Here is a 26,699-nt window from a genome sequence, read left to right on the forward strand (position 1 = left end):
TGCTTCTACTGGCACTTCCTTTTCCTTCTTTGGACGACAGCTCAATTTTTACTGTACTTTTAACAGAGTATCACATATTCTCACTCATAAGTGGACCCTGAGCAATTACCATAATACTACAAGAAAGAGATTGGCAGTAGTGGGAAACTGTTGGGGGAGGGGCAGCACACTTCATCAATAAGGGTATCTGATCTCAAGTCAGGGGAAGTGGGGACCAAAGTGAGGCCCAGACTTTACCTGTACAATGGCCATTTGTATACCTAACCCTGAATTCTACCCTACAGCTTTAAAATAAAAATTTTTTAATTTTTAATTTAATTTTTTTAAAATACTACTCTTTAATCTTGAAAAGTGTGTTTCTCCAGATTTAGATAATTGACAAGGCTCTCTATTCCAAGGATGAACCTGTGGCAGAATCAGGCCTTCCCTCTGGCCTCATCTAGAAAATCTGCCATTAACTTTATTAAATAGCCTCACTGGAATTTGTGGTGATGGGTATGTTCAGTAACTTGATTGTGGTGATGATTTCACAGATGTACAGGCATATCAAAATTTATCAAATTATGCACTGTAATATGTACAGTTTATTTCACATCAAGTATGCCTCAAAGTTGTAAAAATATTTGCTAAAATCTAAAATAAATTATTTAAAGCCTTGTTGGACTACTTCAGGCAATATCTAGCGGCTAGTTAGACAGATGTCTAAGGTGTGAAGTCATGGTTTTATAAGGCATGCAAGATAGATTTCTAGTAAGAAACCCAGTGAATCCTTCTGACAGAGACTGGGAAGAATGTCTTTGAGGAGAAGGAGATGAAAATATATCTGGACAAATCCATAAAACTGTACATTTGCTGTAACAATAACTAATATATGTTGAGAGTTTACTGAGCCAGATACCATTTTAAGCACTTTACCTATATCACATGGTTTAATCTTCACAACAACCTTATGATTCATTTTTTATCATACTCATTTTACAAATGAGAACCTTAAGGCACAGAAAAACTAAAAATACTTGCCTAAAATGCCACAACTAGTAAAGGAGGGCAACAGGTTTCGACTCGAGTCTGCACAGCTCAGGAAGACGGGGCACCCACAGAGGAGGCCCTCCCCAGGAGGTGTCAAGAAAAAAGGGTTATAAGGACTGTGTCCTCAGCATCAGACCTGCTCAAACTGAAGCTCCATGACCATCTGTCAAAAAACTGGAACAACAGAGCAATGGTCCCAAGTGACCTCTCAAGTGTTCTCTGAGATTGTGTGATCCTGACATAAGCTTCACCCTGTCTTCTAAAATCCTCTGCATCTCAAGAATGAAGTTCATTGTCCCCATTTCATACATGAGATGCAGAGGATTTCAGAAGACAGAGTGAAGCTTATGTCAAGATCACACAATCTCAGTTAGAAAACACTTGAGAGGTCATTTGGGACCACTGCTCTGTTCCAGTTTTTTGACAGATGGTCATGGAGCTTCATTTGAGCAGGTCTGATGTTGAGGACACAGTCCTTATAGTCCTTTTTTCCTGACACACTCTGGGGAAGGCCTCCTCTGTGGGTGCCCCGTCTTCCTGAGTTGTGCAGACTCGAGTCGAAACCTGTTGCCCTCCTTTACTAGCTATGGCATTTTAGGCAAGTATTTTTAGCATATGAGCAGCCAACAGATGCATGAAAAAGTGCTCAGCCTCACTAATCATCAAAGAAATGCAAATTAAAACCATGCTGAGATACCACTTAACCCCAGTCAGGATGGGCATCATCAAAACTCAAAAACAACAGATGCTGGAGAGGATGTGGAGGAAAGGGAACACTTTTACATTGTTGGTGGGAGTGTAAACTAGTACAACCTCTAGTACAACAGTGGCGATTTCCAAAAAATCTGCAAATTGACTTGCCATACGACCCAGCAATCCCCCTTCTGGGAATATACGCAGAGGAACTCAAATCACTCTATAATAAAGATACCTGCACATGCAAGATTATTGAGGCATTACTCACAATAGCAAAAACATGGAACCAACCATGCTGCCCATCGAAAGTGGACTGGATAAGAAAATGTGGTACATTTACATGATGGAATATTATGCAGTCATAAAGAAAAACAAAATTATGAACTTTGCAGCAGCTTGGATGGAATTAGAGTTTACAATACTCAGTGATTTATCACAGAAACCAAAGATCTGAGTACCACGTGTGCTCGCTCATAAATGGACCTTGAACATTTATCAAAATACCATAAGAAAGGGATTGGCAGTAGTGGGGAGAGACACATAACATAGATAAGGGTACCCACACTTTACCTGTATGATGACCACGTATGTACTTAACCCTCATTTGTACCCACATTTTTAAAATAAAATAATAAAAAAATTAAAAGTCTAATGATAAAAAGTAAATAAATTGCATTGCACATAGCTATTCAATCAATGTTACTTATTATAAAAAAAGCAAACTATAAAGTAGAACAATTGAAAAGATGGTGAACTAAATTACTGAACACCAACTAAATGCAGCCACTTTGCAGGTATGAACTCACTTATCCTTGTGACAACACAGTGAGGTCATTATTATCAGCTCAGTTTTACAGGTGGGGATACTGAGCTTCACAGAGACTGGACAGTTCGATTACAGAAGCAGAGCCAGGATCTGGGTCTGACTTGAGGGCTGACTGTCCTGGCACTGGGCTAGGAGCTATGGGATATACTCAAAAAATACCTTACCTCTAGCAACATCTCAGGTAAAGAATGGCTGGGAACAGGTGTGTGAAGTTCAGAGGATGCTTTTGACTCCTTGGCCATATTCCAGAAGAGAGAATGAGATTGGGGTATCCAACTTCTTCCACCCCCTCCTCTCCTTCCTTTGTTTTGAAACACCAATTGCAATTTCGACTTCCAAGCTGTTCTCCCGAGATGCCTGCCCCCACCCCCAGGCTGAAGGAGGACAGCTGCCACCCAGCCACTGCCACTTCGACTCCTGAGCATCACCCTGAGTTCAGCAGCTTTTCTCCCAGGATGTGTGGGAAATGAACTCACACATTCCTTTTTTTCTGATGCTTGTCAAGGGTAGTGTCTTATGGACTCCCTTCGAGTCTCTAGGGGTGCTCATGGATTCACTGTCTTTTCCACGGGTGTTATGAAAGCAGGGGAAATTCTATGGGCTTCTGTCAAGTTCACCCCATATATATATATACTGGGAGACAAAATATGCAAATCTGTCTCTTCCACTGTAACTGACTTATCACTTCTACTGAGGCAGCAGAAATGCTCAAGATCTGACAGCCACAGTTCTCCGCATTCAGAAATGAACAACAGGCACCAGAAAACACTCTGGTGAATTAAGGTGTAGCAGCCACTGTGCAAAGAATAGAAATTAATTTCTAACCAAACCTTCCCTGCTAGATAGGGTTTTAGCCCGCTGCTGTGTCTCAGACAATACGTGCTGACGGATAAATTTTCCAGACTGACAAGGTGAACAAACTCAGCATCAAGGCTTCTTTCCAACTCTTCAACACATTCCTGAAAATGTTAATTGAAATAATAGGATTAAACAGCTTAAAATTTTTTGTCAGTGTACTTTATTCATTCTTCCAGCAAATACCATCTCTCATATCTGCTTAATTTTTCCCCATAAGTAAATGTATCATTGTTTGATGTGCTATATGTTTTGCTTGTTTATTTATTTGTTGCCTGGCTCTCCACTGGAATACAAGATCCTTGGTGGCAGGGATTTTTGTCTGTTTTGTTCATTGCCTTCACTCCAGCACTTAGAACAAATCTGGTCCATAATAGCACTCAATAAATGTATTAAATGAGTGTGTGAATGAAAAGCACAGTGAATGAGGGCTACGTACTGCACTGTGCTGGATGCTGGGGACTCAGTGTCACATGAGGTTGGTGCTGGCTCTGCTCTCTGATGCTCTCTCCAAGCCTGATTGGTCCACTAACAAAAGAGGATTGACTGTAACAAGATTTTCTGAAGGGTTGATAATAGAGTACTCTAGAACACCAAATAACTTACTCCTGGAGAGCAGACATCATTGCTCCTAAATTCCTTGTACATCCCCCACCCCCCGCCCCATCGCAGGCGCAGAATGAAGAAGATGGCAGGCTTTCTCCTTTCTTCACATTTTCTCTCCTTTGAGTCTCCAGACCCCAAGCCCTGAGTCTGAGACTGTCAAGGAAAAAGTTAAACACTTGTACTCCATTTTACAAAGGAATTTTGCAAACCTTCTCTCTAAATAGAATGGCTAGCACACACTATCTCACAGTCAAAAGCCACAATAACACATTTTCCTAAACAGAAGAGCAATTCCTAACTCCCTCTCAGCCTACCATGACCATGGCCAAATGATTTTGGTATTCTTTAAGAATACAAAATCCTTTGGGGTCTCTTTGGGTTTTTTAGCAATTTACACATGCACAAACACATATATTCATGAACGGTAAGATTGTACAGTAGTACACATCAAATCCTGAAGGCACTCTCTGAAGGTGAGGCCCGGATATTCCAGGGCTCCCAAGGCAGCAGTCGGCCAGTGGAGCAGTGTGCCAACCACGTGCAATGCTCAGTAGGAAAAAGACCTGGTGACAGGATACAGAAAGACAAGCCAAAATACGGTTGCTCATATCAATTTTGATAAAGACAAGTTCTCAAACTCTGTTTAAATAAGAAATCTAATGGTCATGAGTTTCTTTTTTACCTGCATGGATATGGAAGGATAAGGAAGTTTAAATTTTCTTCTCCTGGCTTAAAGACAAAACCTCATGAGTATTTATAACTTGCAGAAAAAGAAATATCAGTATAAATATATTACTGAAGAAACAAATGATTAAGAAAGAAAACTGCCAGGTACAGTGGCTCATGCCTGTAATTCCAGCACTGTAATCCCAGAGGCCTAGGCAAGAGGATTGTTTGAGCCCAGGAGTTCGAGGCCAGCCTGAGCAACATACTGAGACCTCGTCTCTATAAAAATCAAAAAAATTAGCCAAGCGTGGTGGTGCATGCCTATAGTCCCAGCTACTTGGGAAGTTGAGGTGAAAGGATCATCTGAACCCAGAAGGTCGAGGCTGCAGTGACCAGTGATTATGCCACTGCACTCCAGTCTGGGTGACAAAGTAAGACCCCTGACTGAAACAGAGAGAGAGAGAGAGGATAGAAGGAAGAAAGGAAGGAAGGAAGGGAAACCAGTCCAAAGTATAGATTTTTGGAGATTAAAGTTGCTTTCATAGACTATAACAACATTTGTGTATTCATTCAATAACAATCTTTTAAGTACCCAGTGTGTGCCACGTGCTTTTCTAGACACATTAGAAATACAGCTCTCAGAAGCTCAGGAGCTTATATTTTAGTGGAAATAAATACAAAATAAAATAGGTAAGTAAAATACATGTTAGACGGAGATTATTGCTATGAATAAGAATAGCAGGGAGGCAGAGAGAGAGTATGTTGTCAGCAGGCTGAGGTATATTATAATTTTAAATCAGGTTGTCAAGAAAAGGCTACAATGAGAAGGTGATATTTCATCAAAGGCCTGCATGTAGGCAGGGAGCCCAATATCTGGAGCCTGGATATTTGCTGGACTCCCCTGTTAGAAATAACATTTTCACATATGGTCTTAAGACACATAATAATGCCAGTTTTTCTGTAGAGTGGTGGCAGGGGGGATAGGAAACAATTTTTCCTTCTTATCTTCTTATCTTGCTAAGGGCTCTTTCACCAGTAGTTCACACTTTCGTGTTTCAAGACCAAGTGATAGAATTCCATTAATTAGCACAAAGTGTGTCGGAGAGGACGGGAGGGTGTGGCAAGGACGCAGTCCTGAAAAGGTCAAAACTTACAACATGAAAAGGAAGGTGGCAAAAGTGATAACTGACAAATGGAAAATGGGGCATGGAATTTTAAGCCCTCTGCCTTGACACTCTCTATTCATGTGACCACATTCTGTGGACTGATGAGTATTATTTCCCAGTCATAAAAGGAAAGAACACAAAGCGGATGATGCATTTCGCTCACTGGTCCCAAGGTGACGGTACTCCAGCAGCCCCAGGAGAGAATCTGCAGTCTCATCTCTATTTGCAGATGAGTGTGCCTCCCAAGAAACTGTCCCAATCAATTGTGAAGCTGAAATAAATCATGTGGCCACCTCAGTGAGGTTCTTGATTTTCTGCTCTTCCCCAATAAGCCAGTCACAGAGGAATTCAGAGTGAATCTGGAGAAGGCTGGAGGGCCTTTATGATCCCCAGTAAAGCCTGAGGGATTCACCCTCCAAGGCTTCTGAGTATGCTGGGACCACAAGGCCCCGGGCAGTTCCAGAGTCAGTTTCCATCTCTACTTGCCACCTGCCAGGTGTGAGGATTATTACTCAGAGACAGTGAGAAGGAAAGCCATATCCACAGGGACAGTACCGAGGAGACAGTGCCTGAGTGTGTGTTGTCATAGCTCTATCACATCAAAGGCCTCCTCATGCATAAAGACCTCACTGTGTTTGCATAGCACCTGTGTTACAATCATGAGTGCTTTATACAGGATTAGCTGCCTCAGTCTTCTGAAGAGGTAAAGGGTTTCATGCACCAAGTTCATTTATAAATAAGGACACAAAGAACCACAGAGGGACAAGCGTAACAGGCACTATAAGTTCAAATCAGAGAGGTGGCACAACATCAGTGAAGATGCAGAAACTAAGGAATGGAGAAATTCAGTGATTCTCTCACCATCACACAGCATAGAGCAGATAGAGTGATATACTGTATTTCTGTCTCTTTCCTCCAATGTCCTAAAAGCCAGAGGCTAAGAAAAGACAGAAAGGGCAAACCTGTGACTGTGCCAAAGTGAAAGAAAGAGAGATGTAAGTGGCGTTTTGGGGGGTTCCAGACAACTACCTCCTGTAATCCTTCCTACACTTGCAGGTCCGTGTGAACTATCTCACTGTTTCAACAAAAAGTTCCACGGCACAATTTAAATAGGTGTTTTTTTCCTTTCTTAAATAGGTGACAGTGTAGTACAGATAAGGTAAGTGATATACAAGCATAAATAGGCTTAATTATTCACAAAAACCTTGATGTGAGTTGAACTAAAAAAAAAACCATGATCTGAAAATTGTACCTAACTTTTGGCAAAGTCTTTTCACCTATCTTAAAATGAACAAGGTTAAAAATTTAGACTATAGGCCGGGCACGGTGGCTCACGCCTGTAATCCCAGTACTTTGGGAGGCTGAAGTGGGAGGATTGCTCAAGCCCAGGAGTTCAAGACCAGCCTGAGCAACATAGCAAGATCTCATCTCTACAAAAATAAAAAATTTAGACTATAAACTGCTTATATGTTTTCATATGTAGTAGTGAAGAAAGCATGGGTTCTGGAATCAGAAAAAAATAAGTGAGAATTACAACTCCTCACTTGTTCTGAAAACTTGAAAAATATCACTTAACTTCTCTATACCTCTATTCCCTTGTCCATAAAATAAGGATAATAATTTCATAGCATTATTAACAGGATTAAATTAAATGATTGCTAGTAAGCACCAGGCACACTTGGCTGACTACCATGCCGGAGGTGCTCGATAATGCTCCTACTCCATTCCCCTCAACACCTGACAGCCTTAAGTAGTAAAGTGGCACATCCAGAAAAGACTGAAGGAGCTAGAATGGGAGGGAACGTGACCAATGACCACCAGCGTTTTTTCCAAACCGAGAAATCTAAGTGGGCTGTCGGCACATTTTTCATGAAAACACTTCATCATGAGTATATTTCCCACACAACCTCTCTAAATTCTTTCCCTGCACTAATGATAGTTAAAGTCCCAGTCTAGCCCCACAATAAGATACTGTGTTCTCATTGATCTTCACCAACTTTACCAGTAGAAACGAGGAGAATGAATTTTTCATACCACTTTCTCCAGCAGGCCTGGTTCAGGTGTCTGAGATAAGAGTTAGGCAAAGGGGTCCCAAATTTCAGAAAGCTCAGCCTTACCCAGCTTTAGGGATGTTCTTCTATGGGGCCTTCCTTATCTTAAGATGCGTTTAATTAATGTACCCTTTTAAGAATAGAGATCTTTTCCTATCCTTAAAAAAGTGGATTGCCTGAGCCCGCGGGTTCGAGACCCACCTGGGCAACTTGGTGAGACTTCATCTCTACAATAAATCAAAAATTAGTCGGGCGTGGTAGTGTGTGCCTGTAGTTCCAGCTACTTGGAAGGCTGAGGCGGAAGGATCGCCGGAGCCCAGGAGGTCGAGGCTGTGGTGGCCGGGAGCAGCCACTCCCCTCCAGTCTGGGCGACGGAGTGAGACTCTAACTCAAAAAAAAAAAAAAAGGAAACTAAAGTTAATTACTGACCTGGCATGGTAGCTCACTTCTGTAATCCCAGCACTTTGGGAGGCTGGGGTAGAAGGATTGCTTTAGCCCAGGAGTTCAAGACCAACCTGGGACCTCACAAGACCTCGCCTCTACCTATATTTTAATAATAATAATAATAAGTTAAAAAATAAAGTTAATTACTGACCTGTGAAAGGTCAGTTGTCTATCCTCATTCTGTCCATGTTGTTTATTTACATGAATTACTTTCTCCTGTGTGCCTGACCAAGAAAATCAAGTGTCTCTACATGAATCCCAAGAATAAATATCCTCATTCCAGCCCTTTAGCTTCTTCCATTAAAGAATTACGGGGACCTAGTCCAGAGGAACTGGGGAAAAAAGTCAGGAAATCGGAGCCACTGTATTGCCAGAAATGCATGCTCTGATGGGAGAAGATAGTGAGGAGTCTATCTGTGCCAAATCACACACTGAAAAGCAGCTATCTGAGATCTGAGGAAACTTGCACCTGCTAAAAAGACCTAGCAGCCTGTTGAAAAAAAAAATTATTTGGATATCAGAACCGTTACACCTAACTTTGTGTGTGACTCAGAACAAGTCAGTTAACCTCTTTGCACCTCATATTCTCATCTGTACAACAAGTTCATGTTAGATTATCTCTAAATTTCCTTCAGCACCATCAAGCTATAGGTGTTATCCCAGCAAGAAAGAGAAGGAAGCAGCCATAGGACAAAGAAGATCAAATTTGACAGATTCCTAAGATTTAGGAAGCACAGATTCCTGCCTAGCTGATTCCTTTATGTGACCCGATAAGGATAAAATCGAAAGGGAACTAAATGAAATACACTCATGATTAACAAAGAGGATTGAAAGTCATGGCTAACCTCACACCTACCTTGCATCGCCTCCAGCTCACCTCCCCCGGGACACTCCTCCTCCTCTTTAATGCCTCATCATGATTCTCAAAAACTGTGATCACTCAAGGTTGAAGCTTTTAATCTCCCATGTATAAAAGGATATGCAAATAGAGTTCAGTTTCCTGTTGAGTCTCAGCCAAGGTCTTAGCCTGGCAGTTCTGGGAAAAGAGCCAAAGACCTCATATTTCTTGGCTGTTAACATTCTCCCATCTGTGCTCAAGTCAGCAGCCTAGGCTTCGGGCTGTGGTTTGTCTTTAGTCTTACACTTTGCCAAGTTTTCTAAAGGAACTCTTTAGAATGTTCCTGCAAGAAAGTAAGATACAGCTGGCTTTCAAGTAACCAGACAGAGGATTATCTGGTTATATTTGGGGGCAGTAAGATAAAGACCAGGAAATCCTATAATATAGCCTCATAATCTAATCTTGTAAGCTACTAGAGACACTGCTGTTAATTAGGTCTTAGGCAAGGCTTTCAATAAGTTGTCTGTGTTTCCCGTATGGGACGTCCCACTTCATACATACAAAGAATGAAAAAAGGTACCAATACAGCCCTGAAGAGTATTCAAAAATGAAAGACCTGAAAGCACAAGACATGTCAGTATGTTTCCAGGCCAGAGGCTCTGCCAAACAACAGATTCAGGGACCAGACCAGTTGTCCCCTGTGTCTCCCTGATTAAACTCACACAAAATAGCAGCTACGATTTTTACTCAACATAAGGCATCTAGATCCAAGTTTAGTGAAATGTTGTTACCAGTATTTCCAGTGGAAAATTTCCAAGCCATGTTAAATCTGGTCATTTATTATGCACGGAATTTCCACTTTTTCTGTAAGTGCCATGGCTTATTCCTATCTCCCAGTATTCCCTTTCTGAAGCTAACTCCTACAAGGGCTTTCCTGAGCATTCTCATTTCCATTACAAAGTCAATGCACAAGTTAAATTTTTGAATTTCTTCAGAAACCTCTCTAAAGAGATGTCTTCTTTCATTTCTCTGTTATCCCAGGTAGGTATCAGGAGCAAAGAGTTTAAGTCTGGACTGCCATGGAACAGTACATCAGTAAAATATGTTCTCCATCTACTCAGGAGGATCAGGAAGGAGGATCACTTGAGTCCAGGAGTTCCATATCAGCCTAGGTAACAATGTGAGACCCAGTCAGGAAAAAAAAACAAAAAACAAAACTCCATGTCATTAATCTATACCCAGTTCACTTAGTGTCTTCTGCAGCATTTATTTTGAAATATTTATCTCTATTCTTGATCCTTACATATCCCTTTTTCAAAATCATACTTTTAAAAAAAATCTACTCAGGCTATTGATTCTCTACAAATTTTCCATGTCTCGGTTCTCTCTCCAGTCTCTCTCACCCTCCACCAATGATCATTCCAAGACTATTTACATCTCATCAGGGAAGTGATATAAAACAAGTCCCTTCCTATCCCTGATTTTTGAGTTGGGCTTTTTTTTTTTTTTCTTTTCTTCTCTTTCCTACCCCACCTCATGCAAACCTGGAAGTTAGCACCACCTTGCGCCATTTGTGGGCATTTTTCTCAGACACTTGTCCCAGAGCAACATTTTGAGACTGAGTCTGAACTCCATTGACATGACCCTTGGAGGTGCCTGGCTCAGAAAGACTTGGGAGTTTCTACCTAAATCCAGGTCCAGCTACTCCATCACTGTGAATTGCTATTGGAAAAGTTTAACTTGTCAACACATCACTTGTGTAAAGGCTCAGAACTGAATCTTAGATACTACAGGATGTACAGATCCTATATGGTTCCCTAGCAAAGACTTGAATACACCAATTCTGTGGAATGATTTAATAAAAGATATCCTGATCATATGCTTTCGATAAAAGAAAAAGCACTATCATCTTAGACAACTCCAACTCTGTGGTGTTCTTTTGTTTTCCTAATACCACACATCATCCTACAAAGTATTTATGGCAGGTCTAGTCTACTCAAAAATAACCTAGAACAAGTCAATACAGCCTTGTGTTGTATGGAGGTCCAAAGTAAAGCCTGTGACTATGACTCCAGAGAAAAACCTTCTCCTCTCCGATGCAAAGACTCCAGAGACTATGTATAAAGCAAGTCTTAAATCACTCAATTTCCATTTGAATATATTTCTCCAAGTTTTTGTACATCGTTTTCTGCATACACAGAATTCAGTGATAAAAATGGAAACTCTGTCCTCATATACTATTAACGATCAGTCAAGGGGATAGTGGAGAGGAGAAAATTTTGCATTAAGATTTACTAATGACCACATGCAGAAGATTGAAACAGGACCCCTATCTATCCCCATGCACAAAGGTTAACTCCAAATGGATCAGAGACCTAAATGTAAAACCTCAAACCATAAGAACCTTAGAAAAGGAAGGAAATACTCTCATGGAAATCGGAACTGGCATCCAATTCCTGTACAAAACCCAAAACCCACAGGACTTAAGAGAGAAGATAGACAAATGGGACCTTATTAAACTGACAAGCTTCTGCAAAGCCAAAGAAACCATCAAGAGAGCAGGGAGACAGCCTACAGACTGGGAAAAAGTATTTGCCAACTCTAGGTCTGACAAAGGCTTAACATCCTGGATCTACAAGGAACTGAAACGTACTGAAAAGAAGAAAACAAACAACCCCATTATAAAATGGGCAAAAGATATGAACAGACACTTCACAAAAGAAGACATTCGAGCAGCCAACAAACACATGAAGAAATGCTCAACCTCACTAATCATCAGGGAGATGCAAATCAAAATCACACTGAGATACCACCTAACTCCAGTCAGAATGGCAATTATCAACAACTCAAAAAATAACAGCTGCTGGAGAGGGTGTGGTGAAAAGGGAACACTTCTACACTGTTGGTGGGAGTGTAAACTAGTGCAACCTCTGTGGAAAGCAGTGTGGCGATTCTTTAAAAGCTCTAAAAATTGACCTTCCATATGACCCTGCAATCCCCCTACTGGGAATATACCCTGAAGAACACAAATCACTCTATAAAAAAGATACCTGCACACGTATGTTTATTGCAGCGTTGTTCACAATAGCAAGAACCTGGAAACAACCATGCTGCCCATCAAAAGAGCACTGGATTAAAAAATGTGGTACATATACACGATGGAATACTACACAGCCATAAAAAAGAACAAAATCATGAATTTCGCTGCAACCTGGATGGAACTAGAGTCTATAATACTGAGTGACCTCTCACAGAAACAAAGATCTGAATATCACATGTTCTCACTCATATAATGGACCTTGAACATCCAATGCAATACTATAAGAAAATGACTGACGATACTGGGAAACTATGGGGGGGAGGGGGATGGGATTAACAGTAGCAAATATCTGTCAGGGGATGGGAAAACACCTTTTATCAACAGGGTGCCTGAATGAAACGTAATTGTACACCTAACCCTTAACTGTACCCCACAAAACCATAATAAAAAATACTGATTAATGAAAAAAAAAAAAAAGAATTACTAACCTCTATTTTAAGGAGAATAGTAATAGAAAGGTTTTCTTCCTACTATGACCTTCTCTCAGGATAGATTGCTTGCCTGGGGCAGTTAGGATAATACTGCCATGGCTTTGTCTCCCACACCCCAAGCCATCTGGTCTCCATCATATCTGGAGGAAAGATCATCTTGTTCAGCAGTATTTACACCATCGCACTGATACTAGTAGTCAAATATGACTGTACTGCTTAGCTAATAAGCCTGGAAAAGCTCGTGTTCTAAGAGAGAAGTGGGAAAAGATGGGACAGATGCCGGGAAACTGTTCATCCCTGCTGCTGACTTGGTCTTCTCAACAGATGCTTGATTCAACAGATGCATCTTCTTTATGGGGCACCAGAGACCCAGAACGTCCACATCCTGTGGTACCCTGTACCCCTAGCACCCCACATTTGAGTTCCTTTCCAATTCAGAGAACAAAAGCTGCTGGCTTTGAGCCAATGCACAACAGGTGTGGGTCATAACTGCCAACTACCCAGGAAGCATCTACCAGAACAGGGCATGAGAATCTGCTTCTTAAAAATTCCCATACTTGTGACCCCATCAATCATTTAACACCTGCTCAAAGAGGGCAACTAGGAGATTTTCTCCAAAGCATCTGCAGGGATTTAATTTATTTTGTTGGGAATTAAGAGACTATAGTTGTTAATAAGATTAAAGAAGGCCAAGAAAGAGTTAAGGAAATTATTGGAAAGTAGGTATTACAACTTTACATGTATGTTAAGAAAATCTGCAGATTTATCCTTAACATTGACATGATTCCTTCCTGTATCACTGACCTTGCCTGTCTCCTTCCCTGAGTCCCAGATAATGATCATACACTGGATAGGCATTCAAAGCCATGAGCAGCAAGACCTTACCTCTCTCTACGTATAGGACAATGGGATGGGGACTCAACGTATCAGAAGATCATTGCTAGTTTGTGCCAGGCCTTTCAAGGATGTTCTTTTCTTATAACTGTTTGTAAGAGATTGTACCCTGGCTACTCTAAGTTTATAGACTATTTTACTTTTTATCTCCAAGAGAATGGTCCCTGCTGTGCACTACCTACTTAGTAAAGCTAAGAAAGATAGGAAGCAGATACAACCTAACTCCAGTCAGGATGGCCATCATCAATAACTCAAAAAGCAATAGATACTGGAGAGGATGCAGAGAAAGGGAACGCTTCTACATTGTTGGTGGGAGTGTAAACTAGTATAACCTCTGTGAAAAACAGTGTGGCAATTATAAGATCTAAAAATTGACCTTCCATACAACTCAGCAATCCTTCTGGGAATATACCCAGAGGAACTCAAATCACTCTATTAAAAAAATACCTGCACATGCATGTTTATTGCAGTGTTATTAACAATAGCAAAAACATGGAACCAATCGTGCTGCCCATTGAAAGTGAACTGTATTAAAAGAATGTAGTATATATACACAATGTAATATTACATAGCCATAAAGAAGGACAAAATTATGGAATTTGCAGCAACTTGGATGGAGTTAGAGTCTAACATACTCAGTGATTTATCACAGAAACCAAGATCTGAGTACCACATGTACTCACTCATAAGCGGACCCTGAACATTTATTATAACACTATAAGAAAGGGATTGGCAGTAGTGGGACACTGCCGGTGGAGGGAAGAGGGGAACATAGCATCAATAAGGGTACCCAGTCTCAAACCAGGCAAAGTGGGGACCAAAGGAAGGCCCAAACTTTACCTGTACAATAATCACTTATATACCTAACCCTGAATTGTACCCCACATCTTTAAAATAATTTTTTTAAAAAGACAGATAGGAAAGAAAGGCCCAAAGTACAAGGAGAAAAACAAAGACATTAGTACCAGGGAAAATATTACTCTGGACTCAGAGTATTTGTCATGTGAGTTGATATTAACCTGACCTCCCCAGAAAATGTCAAGGTCAGTATTAGGATGTATATTTTCTTAGGGTCCCTGAAAGAAAATATGAGAATTTGAGGAGTTCTACTGCAGAATCCATGCACCAAAAAAAAGTGCTTAGCTGTGGCTGGAGTTATCTGAAGTCTTGGCAATCTAAGGGAGACAGCCAGCTGTCAGCCCTCTGTAAACTGTAAAATAGGTCATCCATGGCTCCCATTCTCATCTATCTGTGCCCTTTTCTTGGACCCTCCCCCTCATCACATCCCTCATAGGCTTTCGTTCTATTTCCATCAAAACCCAATCTCAAGAAATGACCTGAAATCAATTCATACTAACGTTTGAGGGATGAAATAGAGGGAGGCTTTAGCTTTTCTGAGACTGAGGGGAGGGTAGGAAGAGAGCACTGTTTTGGAGATAATAACTATAAGCTAAAGAACCCAAACCACCACGGAAGAATTTTCAAAGCTTGAGGAACGCTGCCCAGAATTAGAGGTGGAAGTTTCTTCTGTCTTTGTTTGGAGGCTCAGTGCAGATTGTAAAGGGAGAGCCTGGAGCCCCCCAGAGTGGGCTCTTCTTTTCCAGTGTCCAGGAAGAAGCCCAGCAATAGCACACAAGCAAAAGAACATTAGCCTGACAATGGAGAAAAGCATTACAGCAGAGAGCAGAATTAGGGCCAAAAAAAAAAAAACCTGGGAAGAGATTTCATTTTAATAGTAGGACAAGCTTTGTAATAGTTGACAGCCATTCAATAGTGAAGCAAGCATCCTTGTTAGTGGTGAATTCAGTGAATGACTACACTGGGAAAGCTGTCTACATTAGATGGGAGCTACACTTAATAACCTGAGCTCTTTTCCTCCCTAAAATTCACCATAGAATTCTATGCTGAAAAAAAATCAGGCCTGCCAATTACATACTCTGTATATGCATTATACTCCATATACACATTCGTTTCCTCTTTAACATTATACAATCAGTTTTCTATGTTATTGGATAGCTTTCCTTCCTAATCAGTATTTCTAATGAGCTGCATTCATATTGTTATCTAGGGACGTACTATAGTTTACTCAATCAGTTCTCTTATGGTTGAGCAGTTTTCCTACTATAAAAATTGCAGTGATGAACACATTCATACTTTTTCTTTATTTAAAATTATTATATATGTGTATAAGGAAACTTTAGAGAGACATATAATAAAGTAAGCTCCCACTTACCCCAATTAGAAGATTGAAAATTAAGAATTTTGGCCAACTTGAATATATAAATCCTTAGGGTTGTAGATGAAATCATCAAATTCTACTTTAAATTTTTTAATTTATTAATTGAGCTACATGTACATATTTAAAATCACACATTGTATAAAATAACATTTCAATTTTGAATATTGTTTTTCCATTCTCATAGTTTGTGAAGTAATTTTATTCAAAATCTTTACAAGCATCTCGAATCAATGTGTTTGTCACCACTAGAGCCACTTTTTTTTATCCTCAAACATTTTTCTGGAGTATATCAAACTCACTTTTATCTAAATTGTTTGAATTATAACACATTATTAATCTACATATGAACCTACTATAATAACTCCATTTGAAACACCATACCTATTCCATAATTTTAGAACCGTTGTTTTGCCATTTGTCCTGTAAGTGAATATTCATAATCTCCACAATAAAACATTTATTTTGAAAGACTTGTTAAAACAATATCCAGTAATTGCAATTTTGAAGGCGTCGGAAGACCCGAAAGTAGTTGTTTTTGTTAAACTATATTTAGTCATCTTTTTTCACTAATTCCATCAGCTGACTTCCATAAGCATCCATGAACTAGCATTGTTTGAGATATTCCAGGTTAACGTGTCTTCACTAAACTGTACTTAACAGTTCAAAATAAAATAATTAAGTGAAAGTAATATCACTTTTCGTAACTTTCATAAGAAATCAAATATAAGGAACTTCCTTTTCTCTGAGAAAAATAAGCCTTACTCTATATTCAAAATTATATTCAAAAGGTATTTTCTTTTCAAAAAGTAAATTCCCCAAATTGGAAATAGTTGCTCAAACTTGTATCAATATTTTTACTCTTTTGACATTAACTAATTGTCTTTCAATAAAAAATAAGCCATTTATAAATTACCACCAACTTGCCCTCATTTGGAGTATCACCTTTTCTAGCAAAAATATCACTTAAATATTTGTCCCCAGAGGTGATTTGTTAATGCTTTATTTGCAACATTTTCCAAGTTTGTTAACTGATGATTAACTTTCTTCTTTTGTCCTTCACCCGTTTATTGTTGAGGTTCTTGGTGTTTTATTTATTGACTTGTGTGGTTGCAATAATTTTGCAGCTGAGTTTTATAGCATTTACCCACAATAACAGCATTGGTGAAAGGAGACTAGGGAGGTATTGTGGATGGCAGAGGGTGGTGATGGCAAAATGCCAAGGAAAGGAAAAAAGGAAGAAGAGAGTTTTTGTACTGATGTGTTTCACTGTGACGACATACCACGGAGGTTGAGGTGTATTAAGCCTTTGTTCAAAAACACCAGCTGTGATCTGCGATGCATGTCTCAGCATTGGGAAGAGTCTTCTGAGTGTCATGGGAAATGCTATCCGAGCATTATTGCCCCTCACCCCAACTCCCTTCTTCAGGTTTACTCTATATCATCTACTACAATAGTTTCAGAATGTGAAGGAGTATCCCCAAAGTCATCAGTGATAAATCATTCCAACCACACATCTCAACGTGATATATATCCATGGCATTGTAGAAGAGAATATCATGGGAGAGGGAAGGAAATGGGACTAACAGTGACTAAGGGCTGCTTACTTGGTCACACAGTGGTATATGGTGAAGTGAGACAATGAACCCAGATGTGTCTAATTTACATAATTCTTTCCTTCAAAGAGCTTAATGTCTAATACAAAATACAGCAAGTGTTCAAAAAATGGTTACTGTGAATTGGATCCATCTTATTGGAATATGACATGCTTGCAGAATCTCAGTTTTTTTAAATAACACGTTTCTAAAGACCATAACTGGAAGTAGACCCCCAAGGTAAAATTCTGACACTGAATACCCAAATCTTAACATGTCCTTTGCCTTGCTCTGAGGAGAAAACTGTCACATGAGGGAGTAGTGATGGCAAGAAGGTAGCATGAGACAAGTGATGTGATAAAAAGTACAGACTCTTCAAAAATAAAATCTGAGCTATGAGAAAGGAATCTCCCTCTCTGATTAATGCCACCAAGCAGTCCCATCATCCCTGAGCAAAGATACAACGTATCTCCATCCACTTGAACTATGTGTTTTTGAAAGACACTTCCTGGGAATGTAGCAATATTTCTGCTCACTTCGGGATCAACCAGTGTTAATACCATAATTTGAGAATTTACAAGGCCTGGGCTCTCCTTTACTCTTCTCTTGACGCTGCGTGAGTTGTATCTAAGAGCATGGGGATAGATCTTGGGGTTACAATCACCAGTTAGCACACCAAGTCCAATAGTTCTTTCTAAATCTAGGAAAGTGAAAACAATAAACAGGGAAAGAAAGTTATGCCTAGGACTCCTCCCCAGAATGTCCAAAGTAACTGGATTTAAGGCCTCAAGGATAGAATACATCAACCCAATCAAAAGAAAACCAACTCAACCCATTTTCAGGGAATATAAAACAATTTACAGAGGTAACATTTTTAAATGAAATTCTCATTTTTAGTGCAGAAATGAAACATAACATCCTTAAATTACTTACTTTCCAAAAGTGAAAACTCTTTTAGCTATTAATTTCTTAACATACAGTGATGAGTTTATAGCATTTCTTTTTGTATAGCAGACTGTAGGCATTCACAGTTACAGAAAGAAAAAATATGACTAGCTTCCTGCTTCACACAAAGAAATCACACAGAAAAAAATATTCTAAGCCAAAAAGAAAAAAGTTTTAAAACATTTTAAAGTCTCAGATTACTTTCTGGCTACAATGCGAAGGTGTAGCTCCACAAAAAGATAGATTTGTCTGTCACCAACTTAACCCTAGTGATCAATCTTGTTCTCATCAAGCCATTATGTCTATCACAACATGATGCAGTACACAGGGCACAACATCATCTACACAGTATTCTGGGTGAAAATAAATAATGAGCTAAAACTAATCAAACCTTTAGTTCTAACAGGACACAGGAAGCTGGAAAAACAAGTTAAAGTTTTCTACAAAGAAACATCTAGACAAATCCAGCAGGTGAGACATTCCATCAGACAATAGGCCAGTTCCTTCAATAATCAATGTCATGAAAAGAAAGTAATGGGAAACTGCGGGGAGGGGGTGGGGGGTGGGTGGCTGGGGATTGACAGTAGTCAATATCCGCCTGGGGAAGGGGGGACACACCTCATCAATAAGGATACCTGCACAATGAACATTTGTATACCGAACCCTGAATTGTACCCCACAGTTTCAAAATACAAATTAAAAGAGAAAAAAAAACAAACCATAATCAAGGGGAAGAAGTGAAGCGGAACTATTGCAAATTAAAGAGAATTAAAAGTTTTAATACCAATGAAATGCTGACTCTTCAAATGAATTCTTATTTTGTAAAAAATCCATAAAAGACATTTTGAGGGGAATTGAAAATTTTTGACTGTGGACTGGCTATTACACTATTTTAGAGAATTATTGTTAATTCTTTCAGGTGAGAATTGGTATACTGGTTATGTAGGAAAATAGTCTTTTTTTTTTTTTTTTTTTTTTATTTGGCCAGGCATAGTGGTTCACACCTGTAGTCCCAGCACTTTGGGAGGCCAAGGTGGGAGGATCGCTGGAGGTCAAATATTTGAGTCCAGCCTAAGCAACAAAGTGACACCCCATCTCTACAAAAAAAGAAAAAGAAAAATATTTTTATTTTTTAAAAGTATGCAAAAATGAATTATCATGATACCTGTAAATATTTAATGATATCCTTAAATATTTGAACAAAATAAATAGAAAATATGGAGAATATTTTAAAATGTTAAATGTAGGTGATTATTCTATAAATACTCATTCTGTTATCTCTTTTGGAATGTTTCAGAAATGTTATAATAAAATACTTTTTTGAAGTTTTCATTTTTAAGTGGCCAACAAGTCTACAGCAGATTTAAACAATAAAAAAGTGAAATACAATATGTTTCTTGAAAATTAGCACACTTTCAAGCCAGACTTGGTGGCTCAACCAACCAAGCCTCACTTTGGGAGGCTGAGGTGAGTGGATTGCCTGAGCCCGTGGGTTCGAGGCCCGCCGGGCAACTTGGTGAGACCTCATCTCTACAATAAAACAAAAAATTAACCAGGCATGGTCGCGCACGCCTGTAGTTTCAGCTACTTGGAAGGCTGAGGTGGAAGGATCACCGGAGCTCAGCAGGTCGAGGCTGCAGTGACCGGGAGCGTGCCACTGCACTTCAGTCTGTGCGTCAGAGTGAGACTCCAACTCAAAAAAAAAAAATTAGCACACTTTCTTAAAGAATACTGCTCTGTTCAGAGAACTTACTGAACCTACAGGGGTTAGAACAAATTAAAACTGCAAGTTCATATAACATAATTTACAGACACCACTGAATTCTGTCAATGACCATACTGATAAAATGAATAAGAAAACCACTAATAATGTTGCTGCACATTTTGGATTCCTATTATTCTTTTTCAGGACATAGACATACCTGAGGTATCTCAAAATCATTGACTTTCAAGATCTGAGATAATGATAATGGCTCAAAATCAAGTCTTCCACATGTGGTGTAAGTGGGGATGGGGGTAGTTTCAGAATTCAGCAGTTGTACTAATGAATACTCAGTTGATTGTCAAGCTACTTCTCATTCAGGTGGCTGGGCATCATAGAGTAGCTACAGGAAGGTTTTGACAAAACCTGAAGTGTGTCTGGACCCCTCAAGTGCAGAGAGACTGATAAGGTCTAATACACTCTTGCAGCCTTACATGAGTCTCCATTCAAAACTTGGTCTCTTTTCATTTCTGTCCAGTTTCTAAGTATGTTATCTGACCCATTAACTCTGCAGGCCATGTTGGTCTATTCTTCCTCTTTACGGTTTTCCAAAAATCTCAGGTTACTGCTCTGAGTACCTGTCACTTAAACAAGTAAACATTTATTATTTTTAAGGGAAAGACTGAAGTATTCCACAGATATTTAGTAAGGGTACTGAAGATAATGTAGTCAGACTCTCAGGCCATCACTGAGCCCTCCCTCTATCACCAAACATAATCATATAGATCTAGCATCTGACCTCCAGAGTACAACCAAGAAGAAAAAATTAGGTGCAGACAACATACAAATGGATGGTCCTTGACTCTAAGTGATTCCAACCAAAGTGTGTGGGTCAATTTTGTCATTTCTACAGAACTGGAAGGCTAGTGCTCAAGATGGCTTCTGATCACGTACTCATTGATCACTCAAAGTATATGATACAATTGATCTTCTGATCACTAGCAAGCAGATAGAGAGCTGTAAAGCTGTAGAGGAAGCTTGGGATTTACTGCTGCTATTGAAGCTTTGGCAGTACAAACAACCAAAATTAGGACAGAGGTTCTCAACATATGGCCCATGGACTTCTGAGGGCCTCAAGATCTTTCCAGGGAGCACATGAGTTCAGAATTATTTTTACAAGAATACAAAAACATTATTTTTCTTTTTCATTGTGTCAATATTTGCACTAATGATGCAAAAATAATGATGGTTAAAAGTACTGATGCCTTAGCATGAATCAAGGCACTGGCATCAATTCTGCATAAGCAGTTACTGTATTCTTCACTGCCACATATTTGCAGGGGGGGAAAAATGATAGTTTCACTTTAAAAAATGATATTGATGGTATTTTTTTGCTAGGGCTGCCATAACAAAATGCCACAGACTGGGTGACTTAAACAAGGGAAATATATTTTTTCAGTGTTCTAGAGGCTAGAAGTCCAGGATCAAAGTGCTGGCAGGGTTGGTTTCTTCTGAGGTTTCCCTCCTTGGCTTGCAGATGGCAGGCTTCTTGCTATGTCCTTACATGGTCTTTCATTTGTGCATGTGCATCACTGGTGTCCCTTCTCTTTGAGTGTCTGAATTTCTTCCTTTTGAATGGACACCAGTCAGATTGGTTTGGGGCCCACTCTAATGGCCTCATTTTAACTTAATAACCTCTCAAGAGACTCTAGCTCCAAATATAGTCACAATCTAAGGTTATGGGGGTTAGGCTTCAACATGTGAATTCAGGGGAGACACAATACAGCCCAACATTGACAAAACAGTAAAAACCATTAGTTTTATTAAATCTCAACCCTTGAGCAAACATCTTTTTAGTATTCTGTGTGACAAAATGGGAAGTATATATAGAGCCTTTCAGCTACATTCCAAATTATGATAGCTATCTCAAGGGGAAACACTTGTGCAATTGTTTGAGAGTTAAGCTGAACTAGCCATGTTTTCCATGAAACATTATTTTTGCTTGAAAGAATGATGGACAGACAACTAGGGTTGTTCAGACTTGGGTATTTGGCAGGAATTTCCTTGAAAATGAATGAACAGAGCCTGTCACATTAAGATAAACAACTGATAATTGTTGCTAATGATAAAATATACTTCCAGGCAAAAATTAGAGTTTTAGAAAATTTATATCTGCCACTGTGAACTAGATAGCTCACCAATATTTAAAACTTTTCTGATTTAAAGAGACCAAGGAAGATATTAACTACTATAATATTTTGGTGCTATATAAGTAGCATATGGAAGCTACTTAACTCAATGAACAAATTATTTCCCAAATGACCAACAGATGATGTCACAAAACTATGCATGGGCGAAAGTTCTATCCAAACTGCAAGACAGACCTGTTTTAACGTAACAGAATGTGATAAGTTCATTGGCATAGTTTCGGATTCCACATTGTAACTAACCTTTAGGAAATGATCTCTTGTCAATATTAAGAATGCTGTATCTACAATTTTCTGAAAAGACTGTTAAAATACCTCCTTCTTTTCAAACTGCATATCTGAGTAAGGCCAGATTCTTCTCATATACTTCAAGCAAAGCAACATATTGCAGTAGGTAGGATGCATAAACAGACGCGAGAATCCAACCGTCTTCTGATAAGCCAGTTCTTCTGTGATAGATATCTGAAGTCTATGTTTAAATTCTCCTGGTATCTCCCTTCCTTTGGTCTATAGTCCCCCATGTATTTCAATTGTTCATCCCTGAACATGGTTTGAAATCTCTTAAACAGCCTGGCATCCTTTTTTAAATACACTGCAGTTTGTCTACAACTCTCAAACTGTACATGTTAATACCAGGAGTGGGGGTAGAGATAAATAATACTAGTTCAAAGTCCACAATCTCAAATATTCCAAGCCTGGAGGATGCCCCTGTTCAATCCCTATTTCATTTCTTGGTTTAGTACCTTACACATTTGCTCCAGGTACTCTGAGTCTCCAAGCAGGAGGCCTGATCCTAGCCAGTACTGGACAATACATAGTAAACCCAGTTCCCAACACTGACACTTTCCTCTGAAAATGTGTTCTCCTGACACTGACAACATAACCCAGCCTCCTTCCAGGAAGAGTTAAACCTACCCTGTGCCTGCCCTTCCTTTTTCCCACAGAAGAGAATCTCATACAACAGTGAAAAGTTCCAAAGAGAAAGAAGAGGCTAGGCTGCTCAGATCTTCCTATGGCCACTCTAGGAAAGATCAGTTGAGGGGCCAAAACACTTTCTAATCTTAAATGCTGGAATGAAAAACCAAAGATGACTACAGAAAAGATCATTACACTGGGATATGAATACTCCATTTCTTGTACTTTCTTTTGAAATTGGGTGGCTTGGACACATTGTGAAACCCCTCTGGATCTTTCTAAACACTCTCATCTGCAAACCCAGGGGAGAGAATATATAATCTTTGAAGTGTCTTCCAGCTGTGACATTCTAGGATTCCTCTCCAGAGATGCAATTGATCTTTGATTACCCATGTTAGTGGAAGAAAATGTGGTTTGAATACTCAATATACATAGACAACATGAAACTCACTTCTGTTTGGTTTTAGCATATATTATGTAGTACAGAGCAATTCACAACAAGTTAATCTTTCCAATGATGCTTAACTCAGACTAATGTTAAAAATCAATGTGTTTACACAAAGGGTACTTGGGTCATTACCAGGGGGAATGAGGACCAGTTAGAAGCCCAAACCTCACCTGAATGCAGCCTACTTAGGTAGTTGATCCTCACTTGTACCCCCACATTCCCATAATAAAATAAAATTTTAAAAATAAAGAAAAAATCAATGTGTTTACAACTAATGTGCTGTGTACCCTTAACCAAATGCAGGGTAGTATTCCATAAGGCAGCCTGGGGCCAGAGAGTGAGGAAGGGACTAGGAATTGGGAAGATCTGGCCATGGTTCCACCACCTACTAGCTTATCTCCTCTGAACTTAAAATACCTCATCCTTAAAATGCATTCGAAAGCACCCACTGAGGCAGGCTCTGTGCTGACACAGGGTATATATACTAAGATGAAAAAGACAGATCCTTTCCCTCAAGAGTCTTGCCCTAATGAAGGAAAGGGGAAAGGGTTTTGAGTGCAGTGATAGAGATAAGCACAGGATGCCATGAAAATTCAAAGAATATCTCAGATCAGTCTGGCATAGTCATTGAGGACTTCCCAGGGAAGGCAACAGCTAATCTAAGATCTGGAAAATGAAGAGGATTTAAGGAGGCAGGCCGGGCTCCAATGGGGGATAGAAGAAGGAAAGGGCATTTATATAAAAGACCAAAAAGCATTCAGGAAGCAAGTAATTCAAATGCAACTGAGTTTAAGGGAGCAAGAAAGTCAAGTCCTTGTGTTTCATTCTGCTTTATCCTGAAGATAATGGGAAGCCACCAAAAATTTTAAGCATGTAATTTCATAATAGCCAGAGCTATAGAGTTAAAAGCATATGAAAGCTAGGGTTCTCCCAAGACTCACCACCTATACTAATCAACTATTTATGTTATGATTATAGTCTATAACAAACAGCCCCAAAATTTCAATTGCTTACAATAGCAAGCATATATCATATGTGCTCACTGGTCTGCAGGCTAGCTGGTCTTGGCTTCAAGAGGTGGGTTGGATTCAGGTCAGTTCTATGTGTCTTCATTCTAGGACCCAGGCTGAAGCACCATTGACTCCCTGGAGCATGCTCTCCCCATCTCAGGGAACAAAGGTTCAAGGGTGTTTGTGGAAGCCCACAATGTGATGCCTCTTGGAGCCTCCACATAGAGTCAGCACCCTGTCACTTCCGCTCATATTCTGTGGATCAGAGCTTGATGAATCCCTAATGTGATGAATCCGGAGTGTAGTGTAGGACATATATTCTGCCTATAGAAGTCATGTGGCAAAGAAACTGGATATGTTCTTCTGTGATCGGGAGGAAATGAAGAGTTGGGAACCACAACAGCTGCATTCTCATCAGGGCCCCCAACTTTTTATTTCCTACAACCAGTTGTATTCAGACCAGTTTCTGACAGCTGCTTCTTCGGAAAGTCTGTTCACCAGCACTAGAAGCAAGTCAATGAGCCTCATGTGGGTTAGTCAGACACTTAGCTTACCTTTCAACACAGTAACTACCTACCTGTTGCCATTCCAAAGACTAGTAGGTACAGTCACCTATGCTCAAGAGTCCAAATCACAGTTCTTTAGTTATGTCTGGTTCTCCTCATGAGGATTTTGGCCCCATGCCATCCCATTACATTGTCTGTTATTGAGGCCATAACATTTCTTCTTTTTATCTTTCCTATTTGGTCTTTTTATTTATTTTTTTTTCATCAGCAAAAGAATGCTAGATTTCATATATAGAGATAAAGCTGCCTGGAGTTTATGGAACAGGGATCCAGTTGCATGTAGGGTAAGAAGTCATCACAAAAGTCATACATGAAATAGTGATAGTTAAATCAAACCATGGATTTGGATAAGATCTCCAGGGAAAGTATGAAGATCAACCTTTTAAAAATTCTATTTCCTGTTGACACACAACAACAAAACTCATATTCTCCTTTCACAGCTAACTTCAATGAGGTCACTTTCGCTGTGTCGATCATATTGCTTTGTTTTCACAGTGATAGAAACAGAGATCAAAGGCAAACAAGACCAGTGTCTTGAGAGCCCCAAGGAAAGTTTTTGAGAAGGAAACGACTGGGTCAAAAATCAGAGGTCAAGCAAGGCTATATTAAAAGTCATCAAATGTATTTGGCCAGAGCTGCTGCCTTCAGTTACCCAGGTTGTGTCTTGAACAAGGGTGCATAGCTGAGACAACAAGTGGGGCTAAAATTCAATGTGTGCACTGCCGCCAGCCAAGACCCTTGTACAGGGCACATCATCTTGAGAAAGGGATGCCTTTTATAAAGCATACAAAAGTGCTGCTTGCCAGACTTGAACCCAAGGGGCTGTCTCTTTGTTCAGGAGGGTCACCTTTTCTAAATTGCACAAAGTACCTTATGCGCTACTGGCCCTGAATTTAGCAACTGGTAGGTCAGTGGATAAGATACAATTTAAATGTACATGAAAGCCCTTTATAAACTGTATAACACCATCCAAGTGTAAAGCAGGGCAGGCAGAGGTGACTCAGAAACTTAGCAGGTGACAGGAGAAATTACATTGACCACAAACATTTTTCTGCCTAACCCACAGCGTGTAGAATCCACATGAGACATTTAAGTATCTGACAAACTCCACAGTGAGAGACCATTTGAGGGCAGACTGGCCAGAAAACACAAATGGGAGTGGACGTGATGATTTCTAAAAGTCCATTCTAGTCATAAACCCCAGGGCAGATCTAGTCAGCAGAGCAGAAGAGCCTCAGACAGAAGCACCTGAGCCAGCCTGGACTGACCTAACTGCCAAAATCCTTTGATCTTGCCAGAGTTTGACTTGGAGAAAACATCTGCCTCCAGGTTCTCAGAGGCCACATAGTATCAAACCAAGGGGAGGTTTTTGTAAAGCTCTGTAGCACTGTGACTGGGGGGATACGCACAGTGCTACAAAACCCACAGAGACCTGTACAAAAACTACAGGGGAAAAGGTGCCATTTCCTTGGG

The 26,699-nt window shown here is 39.8% G+C and overlaps 1 gene segment (V, D, J or C); it reads left to right on the forward strand.

Moving 5' to 3' along the window:
• The window catches only part of LOC103255681, a 44,900-nt gene that overhangs the window by 1,132 nt on the left and 17,069 nt on the right, over positions 1-26,699 (forward strand). Inside the window, 1 exon segment of the C gene segment in view lies at positions 4,564-4,578. Within this exon segment, the coding sequence occupies positions 4,564-4,578 (15 nt within the window).

Source organism: Carlito syrichta, unplaced genomic scaffold (genome assembly GCF_000164805.1).
Source record: "Carlito syrichta isolate Samal-C Ts95f unplaced genomic scaffold, Tarsius_syrichta-2.0.1 Scaffold75490, whole genome shotgun sequence".
NCBI classification, from domain to species: domain Eukaryota; kingdom Metazoa; phylum Chordata; class Mammalia; order Primates; family Tarsiidae; genus Carlito; species Carlito syrichta.